The sequence below is a fragment of the Drosophila guanche genome, unplaced genomic scaffold (genome assembly GCF_900245975.1).
Source record: "Drosophila guanche unplaced genomic scaffold, DGUA_6, whole genome shotgun sequence".
Classification (NCBI taxonomy): domain Eukaryota; kingdom Metazoa; phylum Arthropoda; class Insecta; order Diptera; family Drosophilidae; genus Drosophila; species Drosophila guanche.
In genome coordinates, this window is record NW_022995757.1 from 585,544 (window position 1) to 600,831 (window position 15,288).

General features: G+C 47.9%; 5 protein-coding genes and 1 pseudogene across 5 annotated transcripts; 3 read left to right on the forward strand and 3 right to left on the reverse strand.

Moving 5' to 3' along the window:
• Positions 1-2,066: 2,066 nt before the first annotated feature.
• LOC117590443 lies at positions 2,067-2,976 on the reverse strand (annotated as a pseudogene).
• Positions 2,977-3,467: 491 nt separating this feature from the next.
• Positions 3,468-8,389, forward strand: LOC117590235 (dihydropyrimidine dehydrogenase [NADP(+)]). The gene is made up of 6 exons (XM_034282706.1): positions 3,468-3,656; positions 4,894-4,987; positions 5,050-5,802; positions 5,880-7,931; positions 8,001-8,158; positions 8,224-8,389. Exons 2-6 carry the CDS (start codon positions 4,943-4,945, stop codon positions 8,309-8,311), a joined length of 3,096 nt encoding a protein of 1,031 aa, XP_034138597.1. The 5' UTR covers positions 3,468-3,656; positions 4,894-4,942; the 3' UTR covers positions 8,312-8,389.
• A 302-nt stretch (positions 8,390-8,691) lies between these two features.
• On the forward strand, positions 8,692-9,710 carry LOC117590371 (neuferricin homolog). The gene has a single exon (XM_034282917.1). The coding sequence runs from the start codon at positions 8,818-8,820 to the stop codon at positions 9,670-9,672; it is 855 nt and encodes a 284-aa protein (XP_034138808.1). The 5' UTR covers positions 8,692-8,817; the 3' UTR covers positions 9,673-9,710.
• A 445-nt stretch (positions 9,711-10,155) lies between these two features.
• Positions 10,156-10,958, forward strand: LOC117590300 (COMM domain-containing protein 3). Its single transcript, XM_034282786.1, has 2 exons — positions 10,156-10,370; positions 10,432-10,958. Exons 1-2 carry the CDS (start codon positions 10,196-10,198, stop codon positions 10,893-10,895), a joined length of 639 nt encoding a protein of 212 aa, XP_034138677.1. The 5' UTR covers positions 10,156-10,195; the 3' UTR covers positions 10,896-10,958.
• Positions 10,893-12,295, reverse strand: LOC117590299 (methylmalonic aciduria and homocystinuria type D homolog, mitochondrial). The gene is made up of 3 exons (XM_034282785.1): positions 12,134-12,295; positions 11,462-12,039; positions 10,893-11,401 (listed from the first exon to the last, which is right to left on the reverse strand). The coding sequence occupies exons 2-3, from the start codon at positions 12,020-12,022 to the stop codon at positions 11,087-11,089; spliced, it is 876 nt and encodes a 291-aa protein (XP_034138676.1). The 5' UTR covers positions 12,023-12,039; positions 12,134-12,295; the 3' UTR covers positions 10,893-11,086.
• A 752-nt stretch (positions 12,296-13,047) lies between these two features.
• On the reverse strand, positions 13,048-15,053 carry LOC117590444 (protein Cep78 homolog). Its single transcript, XM_034283063.1, has 6 exons — positions 14,774-15,053; positions 14,518-14,708; positions 14,289-14,465; positions 14,087-14,234; positions 13,253-14,019; positions 13,048-13,200 (listed from the first exon to the last, which is right to left on the reverse strand). Exons 1-6 carry the CDS (start codon positions 15,051-15,053, stop codon positions 13,087-13,089), a joined length of 1,677 nt encoding a protein of 558 aa, XP_034138954.1. The 3' UTR covers positions 13,048-13,086.
• Positions 15,054-15,288: the final 235 nt, after the last annotated feature.

Here is a 15,288-nt window from a genome sequence, read left to right on the forward strand (position 1 = left end):
CGTTCAAATTTGAGCTTTCCGCTGAGAGATCAGAGATGATAAACCAACACACCCATGTTAAGCGCTTTTTCAAACAACATGGATATGTTCAAAAGCATCTATCAGAAACTGTTAACCTACAGCGATCTGGCTATGTTAAGATTTCATGATGTTCTCTTCAGGTCAACAGAATTCTGTACAGCTTTTATCTCTGCTGTGTATGTTTTCACCTCTGTTAGCTTTCCGCTATGACATTGCTACTGCTACTTCCACTGTAACTGACCAGTTTTGCAATAGAACGAAATGTGGGTGCGAGAGCGAGCAAGCTGGGAAGACTGCTCTCGCTTTACGGCTAGCTTAATAGCTACCAGTTACACATAACCCAAGGCAAGAGTGCTTCACAAAGGCCATCGGAAGTTGCCCTTGATATCAGATCCCGAATACTTTCGGCCTATTACTAATTTCACCATGGGCGAGGGCTGTTGCTCCTTTTTCTTTGCTTTTTCCTCTGCCTCTTCTTCGTCTTTTATGTGACTCTACTCCCTTTCCCGCCTCTCAGTCGCCTACCTAACAACCTTTACCTTTCGGATGCCTTGCTAACGTGGACTCAGTTTCACCCCAACAATTCGTGTGCGTAGAAATAGAGTGAACCCCTCAGAAAAATATTTAATCATACACATTCACGTTACAATCAAGCAACACTGAAAATCGTCAAGGTCCGTGGGAAAATACCAACCCATAACTGTATTTTAACCAGACGTGCGAATTTGTTTTGCAGTAACTGTGGTTTCTCCTTAATCTTTCCCTACCGTTCCAAAAAAGACTGTAATCTCGTTTACATACGCCTCTCTTCCCACTCTTTTTCTGTTATTCCATCTCCTTCTTTCTGCTTGAACTCACTACTGCCTTAAAATGTATTGTATGTGTTCTGCGTAACAGCAACAACATGATGTTAATGCAAACAACGCAACCACAGCAGCAGCAGAGCGACAGCAGCATCCAGCAGCTACAACAACTTTTGGCTTGAGAAGAAAAAGGGGAGAGAATAAGAAAAATAACAAAATAAAATAAAGAAAAAAATAGAAACAAAATTTCGTACTAGTTTTCTTTATTTCTTCTTTAACGGTTGGAATATTAAGATCTTTGTGGATATTTGCATTAGATACGTAAAACGGAGCATTGACAATGTGTCGCAAAGTTTTTGATTGGTAACAATATTGATGATATGTTAAAACACATTGCCCGCTTCTGACAAAATACTGACACACACACACACACACACAGCTATTAATTTCCCCTTTCCACTAAGGCGGCTGCGCAAATTTGCTCTGTCGACAGATTATTAGGCTTAATTGATTGGCTCAGCGAATTAATAACAGTTCTATTCACAGAAACAATACCATAAGGAAAGGGGGTGTTGGCAGAGAATTGATTAGGGAATTATTTTGCTTATTTCTTATAAATTAGATAAATGGGATAAATGAATACAGTGTAAGACTTGTAAATGAAACCATCAGCTAGCTGGGAATAGAGTTTTGCTATTTTGGTATGTTTGTATGTATAATATATTAGATTCCACATATTTGTGTATGCGTGTATTAACAAACCACTTGACAAAGATGATCATTATTAATTCTAATTTATCTATGAATGTCAATGTTAGGGATGAGAGACGCATCTTTTGTGAAACCCATGATGGAATTATACACGGTGAATGGTGTTCACCATGGATAGGGCCGTGCCGAGTCATAATCTAAATCGTTTTCATAACACACTATTACCTTCTCTAAGTCCCTTTCACTTCACTGCATTTTTCTGGAATACATTCTGCTTTTTAGAAGGTTCAAAAGAATATAAAATGTTTAGATATAATAGAAAATATTCTATTAGAATATCTGGATATGTGCAATGCTCTCCAGTTTTGGGTTAATTTCAGTTCTTTATCTAGGAATCCCATGGAGAGATGTTGACGCTGCCTCAGACGCCGATGTGGTAACTGCCACACGTTCTCCCTTCATAGGAAATCCTGATGATTCGATTTATTTCCCAGGTTTCTTTGACCTTGTTTGCTGTTGCCCCTCGTTGACCTTGTTGCTGCGACCTTAACGTTGCAAAACGTTAAAAGTGTCAAAAGTGATGTCGTTGGCAGTGTGGAACGACGATCCAGAAGCGCTGAAGTTTGTCGAGGGACTGCTTGTGGGGGATTCCTTTGCCAGACGTGTCTTGCGAGGCCGAAAGTATTCGGGATCTGTTATCAAGGGAAACTTCCGATGGCCGTTGCGAAGCAGATGAATAGGACTCTTCCTTTAGCGGTAGCGGGGCCATCGATTCAACACCCATGGACATCAGGCCATAGTGGCGCATCATTGCAACGGCCTCCCGCTCAACGGTGCTTGTATCGTTCCAGTCGGCCATGGTGGCGTGCTCACCCAGCGGCTTGGTGCCGGTGATCTGTTGTATGCGCTCCATCATGGCCAGGCTGTCGCGAATCAGCTTGGTCTTGGAGCTAGCCGGCCCGTGCAGCATATCAATCTCGGCATTGCGCTTGTCGCGAGCCTCCAAGTACTTGTTCGTGCATGGGGGACGAGGATGGTACTAGGCCTTGCGTTTCATCTCATAGGCCATCTGGCCCAGCACAAAATTGCAGCCCGGCTGCAGTTTACAGTTAAGCGCGAGTCAGCATAAATATCGTTCCACTTACTTGTGGAACTTGTACTTACTATCTCTAGAAACTGCCACAAATGTAGTACGCAAAACGTTGACTTGTTGGATGATAGCTTAAAATATAAGTGTATTTAATCATAAAACTATGATTTGCGCGTGAACTTAAGGCGTCTGCAAAAGAGTTGCCACATGTCGCTACCACCCATGGTGAAATTACTAATTCTAATTAACAGCTTATTCACCACGCTTGCTCGGCTCTCAGAGAAGCAAGCGCTAGAGAGAGAAAGCAAACGATTATTAGTATTTCACCATGAGCTGGTGGGCCTTGGGCATGAAGCAACTATAAAGGAGGGCCCGTCGGCTCTAGAATGGGAAACGCAACAATGCTGTCAATAAGTGAGAGTGAAAGGGCGTGCAGAGAGAGAGAGAGAGAGAGCAACTTTACAATAATAAGAGTATAAGCTGCTCATAATGGCGTCCCACCACGGTTGTCGGGGGGAAATGACCCGAGGAGCGCTGCCGACGACAGGCCCTCCTTTATAGTTGCTTCATGGCCTTGGGCCTCGAATGAGAAGGCACTGTGGTGAATCCGTCACCTATAATAATTTCACCATGCGTCCGAGTAAACAGTTTTCTGCTCTGCAAAAACAAAAGTAAACATGTGAGCTGCCCGCTCGTATCTGTGTCTGTATCGCTGGTTCTATGTTTGCCTGCGTTGCCTGTGTATTGGTTTGGTAATCAAAATCCGGCGCCGACTTCGACACTTCGGCTTCAACGATCGAGGCCGCCTCGATGCCAACAAGGGTTTTGAAACTATTCACGATTTTTATTATTAATTTGGCGTTTCCAGTGTGAAGACCAATTCCCTCGTTTGCCTCGTCTCGTCTCACTTGTGCTTTTCATTACAATCGTTTCGCTGCCGATCAGTGGGAAATACATTGTATCCCGCAAGAGTATATTTTTTTGTAGTGTGTGTGCGCCATCGAATCGAAATCCGTTACACAAGTAAAAAGGTTTGTTTTTCTTTTTTTGTTTTTTTCCAATCAGATACCTGATACCTGTTGATCAGAACAGGCGAGAAAAGTCCCACTCTAATTGGGTAGTTTATAATCTGAACTTGTTTTTCGCATCGACATTAGCATACGCGACATTTAAAAACTTGCCTGAACCCAAAAACGAATTTGATAATGGTACAAGCCCAGCTAAACACGGAACATAGCAGCATGATGCCGATTCAGCTGTTTGTTCAACGAATCTTATGAATACAATTAAAACAACAATCAGTGGAAAAAATAAGCAGATGGGGGAAGGGAGACAAGGCTAGTCGCGTACATGTTACATACGTGCACATGTATGTACATATGTACATGCCTACACATGTATGGATGTGTGTACATGCGAGTACTCACTTACTGTAATTGTGAATGGAGCGGCTGCACTGCTTGCTGCCAATGAACAGAAGAACTCAGCAAGTAATTTCGTAATAATTTCAGACTAAAAGCTGCTAAACTGGTTACATGTTTTATGTCATAACAAAAACATTTGTTGTTACACAAAAAACCTAATCATAAATTATCACAAAAATGTAACTATTTAAGATAAAGAGAGAGAGAGAGAGAGAGTCAGCGGTCACCAAAATTTCTGTGTTATTACACAACACTTAACAAATATAATTATTTTCATCAAAATTGCTGCAAAATCTGGAACAGAAATCAATTGAGCGCCCGAAGATCTGGCCTGAGGCGTGCGCCGCTTTCCCATTGGTGCTCAATTATCGTTTAGCGGCCCAGTCCGGCCCGGCCCCCTCTATTAGTGACCTTCCCCTAACCTTTTCTTTGCTCTCTCAGCAAGGGGTAGTGGTGGACACATATAATTTTTTCCGGCTATTTTCGTGGCGCTGTCAGCCCCCCCCCCCCAACACCACAATTAGAACATCAAAAGACGTGGTTCCACAGCCCAGCTGCCCCCTAATCTCTTTCTCCCTGGTTGCTCGTATACGAACACCAACCTTGACTGATAAAACTGATAAGAGCTCTATGCTTTGCTAGTATGGCACTATTATATATGAATTTATTTATGCGCTTAGATACAGCAGCGTTGTTCAGGGGCGTACGGGATGTCCAAAAAAGTGTTTTCGCTCGGTAAGCAGTGATAACGAATGTAGCCGTAGATTAGCAAAGACACCGCCCCGCCCCGCCACCGAACCTGCTTATTGTTGGTAATTGTAAAACGTTTTTGGCTCTGCCACAGATCGGACATACCCCCCACAGACAGGAGGAGGAGTGAGTGCACCAACAAGATGAGTCCACCGATAATGCTGAGCAGAGATTCACCCGACATTGAGGTAGGTTCCAGTCGCAAACCACCCACCCCAGTCCCCGTTCCAATCCATCATTTGGCTTTCAGGATCTGCTGTCGCTCAATCCGCGCGTCAAGACCCAATGCACAGTGGTGCCCACGAAGCAGACCAAGGAGAACAAGAAGCACTGGAAGCGCAACAATGATCATACGGCACCGCCGTGCACCACTCTGTCCAATAATTTTGAGGACATTAAGCACACGACACTGTCGGAGCGAGCGGCCCTCGAAGAGGCTGGCCGCTGCCTGAAGTGTGCCGATGCACCGTGCCAGAAGTCCTGCCCCACGCAGCTGGACATCAAGAGCTTCATCACGAGCATTGCCAACAAGAACTTCTATGGCGCCGCCAAGGCCATCTTCTCGGACAATCCGCTGGGACTGACCTGCGGCATGGTCTGCCCCACCAGTGACCTGTGCGTGGGTGGTTGCAATCTGCAGGCCTCCGAGGCCGGACCCATCAACATTGGGGGACTGCAGCAGTTCGCCACGGAGGTGTTCAAGCAGATGGGCATCAGGCAGCGGTTGTCGCCGCAGGCCAAGGCCAAGCCGCTGGGCAAGAAGATTGCCCTGCTGGGCGGCGGTCCCGCCTCGCTCTCGTGCGCCACCTTTCTGGCTCGACTGGGCTACAGCGACATCAAAATCTACGAGCGACGCAGCTATCTGGGTGGCCTGAGTGCAGCCGAGATACCCCAGTATCGCCTGCCCATCGATGTGGTCAACTTTGAGATCCAGCTGGTCCAGGACCTGGGCGTGAGCATCGAGACAAATCGTTCGCTCAGCACCAAGGATCTGACAGTTCAGGTAAGTGGAGCACACCTTCCATTCGCATTACAAATGCCGACAAAGGATCTCTCTCTCTCTCTTTCTGTCTTGTTTAGGGTCTGCTCGATAGCGGCCTTGATGCGGTCTTTGTGGGCATTGGCCTGCCAGAGCCCAAGCTGAATCCCATCTTTAAGGGTTTGGACGTGAACGCGGGTTTCTACACCTCCAAGAACTTCCTGCCTTTGGTGTCGGATGGCTCCAAGCCGGGTCTGTGCGCCTGCAAGGCCTCGCAGGGTCTGCCCCAGCTGCATGGCAATGTCATCGTTTTGGGTGCCGGCGACACGGCCTTCGATTGTGCCACATCCGCCCTACGCTGCGGTGCCCGTCGCGTCTTTGTCGTCTTCCGCAAGGGCTCGTCGGGCATTCGAGCCGTGCCCGAGGAGGTGGAGCTGGCCCGCGAGGAGCGCTGCGAGATGTTGCCCTATCTGAGTCCGCGCAAGGTGTGCCTCAAGGATGGCCTGATCACCGGCATGGAGTTCTGTCGCACCGAGCAGAACGAGCAGGACGAGTGGGTGGAGGATGAGGAGCAGACGGTGCGCCTCAAGGCGAACTTTGTGATCTCCGCCTTCGGTTCGGGACTGCAGGATCCGGATGTGCGCGAAGCTCTCTCGCCCCTACAATTCCGTGGCGAGCTGCCCGTGGTGGATAGGATTACAATGCAGAGCAGTCTGCCGCAAGTGTTCATTGGCGGCGATCTGGCCGGCGTGGCCAATACCACAGTGGAGTCGGTGAACGATGGCAAGGTGGCCGCCTGGGGCATTCACTGCCAGCTGCAGGGTCTGCCTTTGGACACGCCAGCAGCCTTGCCGCTCTTCTACACGGACATTGACAGCGTCGACATATCCGTGGAGATGTGTGGCCTGAAGTTTGAGAATCCCTTCGGACTGGCCTCGGCACCGCCCACCACCAGCACGGCCATGATACGGCGCGCCTTCGAGCAGGGCTGGGGCTTCGTGGTCACAAAGACCTTTGGCCTGGACAAGGATCTGGTGACGAATGTCTCGCCGCGCATTGTCCGCGGCACCACATCCGGCTACAAGTACGGACCGCAGCAGGGCTGCTTCCTGAACATTGAGCTCATCTCGGAGAAGCGGGCCGAGTACTGGCTGCGCTCCATTGGCGAGCTGAAGCGCGATTTTCCCGAGAAGATCATAATTGCCAGCATCATGTGCAGCTACAATGAGGCCGACTGGACGGAGCTGTCCATCAAGGCGGAGGCGTCCGGGGCCGATGCCCTCGAGCTGAATCTGTCCTGTCCCCATGGCATGGGCGAACGCGGCATGGGTTTGGCCTGCGGTCAGATACCCGACATGGTCGAGCAGATCTCCCGATGGGTGCGCCATGCCGTCAGGCTGCCGTTCTTCATTAAGCTGACGCCCAACATTACGGACATCACGGAAATTGCCAAGGCAGCCCAGCGGGGTGGCGCCGATGGCTGTTCGGCCATTAACACAGTGCAGGGGCTGATGAGCCTCAAGGCGGATGCCACTGCCTGGCCGGCCGTCGGCAAGGAGAAGCGCACCACCTACGGCGGCGTTTCCGGCAATGCTACACGTCCCATGGCACTGCGTGCCATCTCGGAGATTGCCAAGAAAGTTCCCGATTTCCCCATTCTGGGCATTGGCGGCATTGATTCCGGTGAGGTGGCCCTGCAATTCCTCCAGGCCGGCGCCACAGTGCTGCAGATCTGCTCTTCCGTACAGAATCAGGACTTTACCGTCATCGATGACTACTGCACCAGCCTGAAGGCGTTGCTGTACTTGAAGGCAAATCCACCGCCAATTAATAGCGCCTTCTGGGACGGCCAGTCCCCGCCGACACCCGTCCACCAGAAGGGCAAGCCGGTGCTGCATCTCACGGGCGAAGGCAACAGCTCGCTGGGCTTCTTCGGGCCCTACCAAAGGGAGCGCGACATCACGATGGCCAACTTGCGCAGCAAGCAGGGAGCCTTGTGGGATGCCCAGCAGAATGCTGTCAACACTACCCCCTCCCACGATGGGCCAAAAGAAGCTCCCAAGGTGGGCGACATCATTGGCGCTGCCCTGCCGCGCATTGGAACCTACAACCAGCTGGACAATAAGCAACAGAAGGTCGCCCTGATCAACGATGTGAGTACAGTACAGACACCACCCAGTTGTCACTCACGGCATGGGCTAATCTCCTCCGTTTAATTGCAGGACATGTGCATCAATTGCGGCAAGTGCTACATGACGTGTGCGGACTCCGGCTACCAGGCCATCCAATTCGACAAGGACACGCACTTGCCCCTCGTCAACGATGACTGCACGGGCTGCACGCTCTGCGTCTCCGTGTGCCCCATCATTGATTGCATTACGTATGTCAATACCTTTATCTTAAATTGTATTCATTTGTTAAAAACCTTCTTCTTTTGGTTTTTAGCATGGAGCCCAAGAAGATTCCGCATGTTATCAAGCGGGGAACCGGGGAGAAAACAGTGTACGCCCACGCATTGAGCCAGTGCCAGTAGATGTACTTAGTTGTATGCGTTATATTGTTGATATTATAAAAAAGACCGTCAATTAAATAAACATTTTCAAAGCACATTCTACATACAACTACTACGCGCACCTGCTGCCTGAGTTACGCATATCGAGAGACACTGAGACATCTACATACATACATACATATGTAAATACTAAATGGTCAACCAACAGCTGTTTCACGAAGCAGCAAAAAGAAACCAAACGACAAATATGAGCCTAGCGATGTAGATCCTATGAAGAGAAAAATGGTGAATTCATTCTGAATTCAAAAAATTACTGATCCTCAATTTGATAATAGCCCAAAAAAATGATACCAATGAAATGTATTATCAACGAAAAATATATATCGATATACATCTTACATCCCTAACAGCTTCTACCCAAACAAGTTTTCATTGGCAAAATTAAAAAAAATTAAATACAAACTTGGACACCAGCAAACAGGCCAATGTATCGAAGAAAAACAAGCAAACAATAAGGAAACACAAATATGTTTGGGTTTGTCAAACATCTATTTAAATTCCAGTTCCTTTTCATTTTGGCAGCTGTGTTGGCTGGCCTCTATCACACGGAAATAAAACAGTTTGCAAACAGGCATGCGGCCAACTATGTGGACAACGCTGATGGTGAGACGGTTTCGCTTCAGTTCAAAGCTGCCAACGAAGCGATGCTGCTTACACCGGCCGAACTTTCCAAATACAATGGCGAGGATGGACAGCCCATCTATCTGGCATTGCTGGGATCCGTGTTCGATGTTACGCGCGGCATCAAGCACTATGGCACCGGCTGCAGCTATAACTTCTTTGTGGGTCGCGACGCCTCTGTGGCGTTCATAAGCGGCGAATTTGAGGAGTACGATCCGCAGACTGCCGACGATGTGCTCAGCCTCAAACCGAACGATCTGCTTGGTTTGGCCAATTGGAAGGAGTTCTACGAGAAGGAATACATCTACAAGGGGAAGCTGATTGGACGTTTCTACGATGAACAGGGTGAACCGACGACATATCACCACAAGTACTTGGCGCTCTTCGAGCAGGCTCAGATAGCGAAGGCTGCTGTGGACGAGATGCGCTTAAAGTATCCCGGCTGCAACATCGAGTGGTCGGAGGCCAAGGGAACGCGTGTGTGGTGCACCACCACGAGCGGCGATGGCAAGGAGCGAGCCTGGACCGGCTATCCACGAAAGCTATACAGCCCCGGCAATACAAATTTCAATTGCGCCTGTGTACCCGAATCGGAACTAGACCAAATAGACACCGAAGGCAAGGCGGCTCATGGCGACGCAATGTTCAAGGCATACGACAACTGTGCCTCGCGGGCCAAGGAGTGTTTCTACAGGGTGTAATAAACGTAGGCGAAAAAGGTTGAAGTGTAAATATTGTACTTAAAGTGTATTAAATTCAAATGACATGCACTTTAGCGATGGTTCGCTTCGCGGGTTCAAGTTCTGCTGTGTTGCCAGCTGTTTATGTTATTTTGCGTGGGTGGAACTTTTTGTGCTGTTAAGCGCCATTTTGTCACAGCCAGGTAACCAATTGCGGTATATTATCACGGGTTGTTTTACTCACGAAATTGAGTTCAATTTATATTTACGGTAATTTCGTATTATGCTTTTTGTTGACCTTTTTAGCATAAAAAAAAAGCTTTGTTAACAGGAAGGAAGTCATGAAAATTAGCCAATCCTGTAGAGAATTGATTCATCAATCTGAGAGTACTAACTAGCTGGCAATATTAAATAGAACATCATAATCAAGGAAAATGATTTCGGCTTCGGTATATTTACGGTAGGTCATGTGGTATCTTTGATCGATAAGTCCGCGGTCACAGCCCATCGCATTATTGTGTTTTGTTTATTTTTATTTAAACGAATGGCTGCTACCACAACAGCTATCTCCCCCGTGGTGGAAGCGGACACAGATGCCTGTAACCTGATTTCTGCCACTGTGGTGGCGGGCCTAAGAAACCTTGGCACAATTCTGCCGCCATCCATCACCAAACTTCTCATTGCGAATTCCCTTAAGTTGACTCTCCATCCAGACGCAAGTACGTACAAAATCCAAACATTGAGGTGATCTAAAGCTAATTTCACGTCGCATATGTGTAGCCATTGCGCCAGTGCCTGAAATCTATGCGAACAATGCGGCCAGCGCCAAGCAAAGCGAATACGCCGTAGTTACCCTGTACGCAGTGGCCACCAAACACGCCTGGGATGCACTGACATTGCGCCAGCAACTGGAGGCCCTTGCGCTGCACAGCAGTGCCGTGGATGAGTTGACACGCGTCTACGAGGACAATCGGAAGGATCTGGTGTTGCGACAGCTGCAAGTGGGACACAATTTTCCCCACATCACCGATGTCCAGTGGCGCATAGCGTGCGATGTAAAGTCCTCCACGTCCGACAGCAGTACGGGCGTTGCTCAGTTTTGCATTAATCTTGGCCGGTTTAAGCAGAGCAGCGGCGAACGGATTACCATTGTGGAGTTTGTGTGCAATGCCGAAGAGTTGCAATCGCTGATCAATCGACTAAAGGAGATCGAGAGGCATTGCAATCAGACGGCCATTAGATAGTAGGAACACAACAACCTTATAATTTATATTCTTGCATTAAATAACAATTCTCTATATCTGTAAGCCATATACAAAGCCGGAACTAATAGTCTACCACAGTTGTCATCACAGAAAGGCCTTTGTCATCGTTTTCAGCTGCATTTTCTACTCTCCTGTGGTGTGGCAGCTAATTGGGCTATGGAGTCCTTTTGTTAGAAGAGTTGGTTATGCTTGGGCTGTTCGTCGTCGGGCTCCAGCAGCTTTACCAACGTATCGTAGTCGCTGGGCGCCGTACAAAAAATGGCCCCTGAGAAGTGGGTTGTGTCATTCTCCTCGGGAGAAATAACTATGCAATTCTCCATAATGGATATATTCATGTTCAGTCCGCGGAAACGGCAATCCTGCTTGTACAACTTGTCATCATCTTTGGGCATAAAGAAAGGTCGTCCGCTGAAGGGATTCAGGAAGTCTGACCAATAGCCCAGCGATAAGAGACGCTCGCTGATGTCTCTGGCGGCCAGCACAAACTTCGAAGAGATAGGAAATCAAAAAATTGCACAAAAATGAATGTGTTTGAGCAGCACTACCTTTGAGGCGCCTGATTCGATGTCACCGTCATAGCTCAAAGTGAGCAATGTTATGGCTGTGTCCTTGCTGGCCACGGCGCGCACTGGGAACAGTTCGATGAGGGTGTCACGTATCAGAATGGGACACTGGCAGCAGGATATCTCGAGCAAGTTGTCTGTATTGGCTTCTTTTTTGAAATTCACTATCTTCGAGAGGGGTGTCGTCATCTGCATCGTAGAATTACAGCCCTGCCAGGCTGGACCACAGCAACCTGGCAGAAAGAAGCGATTGCTCCTCGGGGCAGTCAACTCCCAGTTCGGTTCGGACTCAATGCTATTGAGATCATCGTCGGCAGGTTCACGGTTCTTGGTAACAATCTTAAATGGACTGCCTGCGTCTGAGGAGGATCCGGACCCGGACCCGGATCCGCGCTTTGAGTAGTTTACTGCACAAATCTTCAAGGCCGCCATTGGCATGTTCGTCGCGCTGAGCAAGGCAGTTCGTCCGTGGATGCGGATTGTTGTCCGTATGTGGCAGTTGCGGCCCACACTTTCGAGTGCACGAATCAGGGTGCGCGACATTATTATATCACAAGCCACTGCAAATGCGTAAAAAACATTGGCAATGAAATGGAATTGTCGCTTCTGCCCCTCTCTACTAGACGTGATTAAATATAATTTGCTGATACTTACAGTTGCTGCGCCTAGGCGATGGTATCTCTATGGAATGGCACGACTTCAAGACAAAAGCACAGCACGTTGAATTTAGTTTCGTTTTGTTAATTTATTTTTTGTTATATGTCCAAATGTTAATTTTATGTGGCTTATTTTGACTTATTTCTACGCAGTTGTGTTCAGTTGTGTTATCGATAAGATATACCGTCAGACCCTCAAAAATAAACCAAAATATACCTTCTCATATTAAAAATATACCGTAGTCTTAAATTATGTTCGTCGATTCTGATATCTGATATTCGGCTGAATATTACCACCAACCTAAGACACACAGACCTTAAGCTATATTTTTTTCTCAAATTATTGATTGTTCAGGACTTCTTTTATTGGATTGTTTACAAATGAAGGTTTCAGCAAAAAAGCTCAACAAAAATAAACTCTTTTTACATTGTAACTACGCGGTAGTTACACAATTGCTACACATTTTGCAAGGTGTGTGAGATAAACAAGGTTCTCGCCTGAAACTCATTTATTACATTGTGTTACTCTCCTTGATTTTATTTACGGGTTAAGGCAGGTCCCGTGATGCCCATGATGCAACTATATATAACATAAAAGGGTTAATCAGCACACTCTATTCTCGTTGCACTCACACTTAACACTCAGAACCCTTTCACAAGCACTTGTTGACAGCACCTTATATAATTGCATCATGCGCCGGCCAGTACGTAATACAAATTTAACGGATCAATTAATCAAATTTCTACAAGATTAGCTCATTTTATTGGGCTATACCCATTTATTTACTATACTAAACAAATATAGCACAAACACAATTAAACATTGCAAGACAACTACACAGATCAATCGATCCTGTCCGGCATCTTTCCACAGGGTTGACCCTCACCAGCTCCGTCGTTATGACCACGCGCTTGCTTAGGGCCGCCCTTGATCATCATGTCCTGCTCGAATTACTGCATTGGTTTGTCCATCGATTTGTTACGACCACACGGACGTTGTTTCTCGGCTACCAGAATACTAACCCCAATGTCCTGCTCGACTTCATGCATCGGGGTGAGCTTGTACTGTGAAAAAGAATAATTCATGTAATAATCAGGAAATCCGTTAGTTACTCACGTGGCGATTGTTGGCGATTTCGTTTTCCGATTTTGACTCGTGATTCTTATTTTCTGCCTTCCCTTTGCACTCTTCGTTTTGCATCTCGCTGCGCACCTTTCGCACTTGATCCCGTGGGGCCTTCAGCTTCTTCCTGAAACATCGAACCTGCTTTACTTCCAGCAAATCTGATTGGCCATACTGTGCCTCAGATTCCTCGTCATCACACAACGCTGAGCTATCGCTGCGCGGAGACGACAAGTTGCTGCGCGGAGACGACAAGTTGCTGCAAGGAGGCATTTCCAAGCTGGGGAAGAGCATCGAACCAAACTCTATGGGATCTTCTGACATATTTTCTAGATATTCTTCGGGCATGTTGGTGTGGTTGGCTTGCACCTCGGATCGGCTACCGTGTTCCTGCTCCTCCTTATCACTGGGTTTGTGGCCAGCCATGGTCAACAGTTTATCGTTGAGCTTTGTGTACATCGCTTCGGCCTTCTGTCGTAGTGCCCGCTCAAGGGAGAGCTGCTGCTCGAGTTCCTTGGTGATCGCGGTCAGCTGGTCAATAGTGAACTGTTTGCCATTGGGCACGCTGCCATCATCCTCCGACTGCTGCCTCTTCTCGACTTCTGTGGTGGCCAGGTGGTTGCGAATGCTGCGGTGCAAAAGCTGGCTAATTCCCTCGTTATTGCGCACATTGAACTCCGTGATGGAAATGTTCTGGTTCAGACACTCGAGTATTAAATTAGCTCCAACGTCAGTCAGGCCACAGTCCTGCACGTCCACGACTGCAGAAGAGATCGGAGGAGATCTTAGAGTCGGACCTTGGCATGGCTCATGCTTCAAGCCACTTACCCTGTATCCAGGCACCCTCCTTCAGCATTTCGGCGATCCCTTGGAGTCCTTCGTCTCCCATATCGGGGTTGTTGGCGAGCAGGAGCGTGCTCAAGCCCAACATGGACTCATCTTGGGGGGCCTGCTCCCATCGGAATACTTTTTGCATCTGCGTGGAATGGCAAGGATTACAATGCATCCTCTACCTCCGATATACCGATACCTTGATCATTTCAGCCACATGAACAGCCCCCTTGCAGGTGATGCAGCACTCGGAGAGATCGAATAATTCAATGCGATGGAAGGACTTGGCCATATTGCAGACCAACTCGCAGCCCTTGTCCCCAATGGGAGACCTGCGGAAGCTCAACATCTCCAAGCCTTTGTTCGCGGCTAGCGACTGGAATCAGAGTAGCATCATGATTGGTATTACCTAGAATGGATGATACTACCTTGGCAATGCACTCGATGTAACCTTCATGAAGGGGCAGACCCTCCAGCCTGAGCTCCGTGAGATTCATGTTGCTCGTCACACAATTGGCGATTGACTGGACGAGGCCACGGAAAATAAAGCGCGTGAACACCACGGGGCGCTGTTTAAAGAGACGTGCCCGATTCTCCGTGTCAATGGGAGCGATTGCATCTGTATGGATAAGTCCCTTCCTTAGTTTCTCCGCCCTACAGTCCAACAGTCTTCAGGCTACTCACTTGGTTCATAGGAGCGCTGCAGCCGCAGCACCAGAGTCTTCAGGCAGAGATCATTGTGCAGCGCCTCGTTGATCTGCAGCCAGTCACTCACGTTCAGCTTGTCGGCGTTGAGCTCCAAGGAGCTAATCTCATGGCATTTCCTACGAATTTCGGGAACTGGAGTCAAGCTCTTGGCGCGACACAGCTCCAAGTAGCGAAAGTAGAACGAGCGGTTCTTGCTCGATTTTTTGACCAGCGAAGGCACGGTTAGCTTCTTTTCCGACACACGGCCGAGCGACATACTTGTAATATGACTTCACAAATCGAATGGCAAATAGTCGAGTGAATTGTCAAGGCCAGCTATGATTTTCGCTCCATGATCGAGCGATTCTTCAGATCAGATTTTCAAATGTTCCTCCCTTAAGCTTTTGTTTTTGAACCAAAACGCAAACGGGGCTTGTCTGTTATCAATGTGGAAAGCCAACCAATTGAGATCGTATTAGAAATACCTTTGGGGGGGGGCCTGTGAAAAATTC

Coding starts and splice junctions, on each gene's coding strand:
- LOC117590235 (XM_034282706.1), top strand. CDS start 4,943: ATGAGTCCACCGATAATGCTGAGCAGAGATTCACCCGACATTGAG. Junction 5,803..5,879: donor CCAAGGATCTGACAGTTCAG/GTAAGTGGAGCA, acceptor TGTCTTGTTTAG/GGTCTGCTCGATAGCGGCCT. Junction 8,159..8,223: donor CCCATCATTGATTGCATTAC/GTATGTCAATAC, acceptor TTTGGTTTTTAG/CATGGAGCCCAAGAAGATTC.
- LOC117590371 (XM_034282917.1), top strand. CDS start 8,818: ATGTTTGGGTTTGTCAAACATCTATTTAAATTCCAGTTCCTTTTCATT.
- LOC117590300 (XM_034282786.1), top strand. CDS start 10,196: ATGGCTGCTACCACAACAGCTATCTCCCCCGTGGTGGAAGCGGACACA. Junction 10,371..10,431: donor GACTCTCCATCCAGACGCAA/GTACGTACAAAA, acceptor GCATATGTGTAG/CCATTGCGCCAGTGCCTGAA.
- LOC117590299 (XM_034282785.1), bottom strand. CDS start 12,022: ATGTCGCGCACCCTGATTCGTGCACTCGAAAGTGTGGGCCGCAACTGC. Junction 11,402..11,461: donor TCGAATCAGGCGCCTCAAAG/GTAGTGCTGCTC, acceptor ATCTCTTCGAAG/TTTGTGCTGGCCGCCAGAGA.
- LOC117590444 (XM_034283063.1), bottom strand. CDS start 15,053: ATGTCGCTCGGCCGTGTGTCGGAAAAGAAGCTAACCGTGCCTTCGCTG. Junction 14,709..14,773: donor GCAGCGCTCCTATGAACCAA/GTGAGTAGCCTG, acceptor TTATCCATACAG/ATGCAATCGCTCCCATTGAC. Junction 14,235..14,288: donor ATGTGGCTGAAATGATCAAG/GTATCGGTATAT, acceptor CATTCCACGCAG/ATGCAAAAAGTATTCCGATG.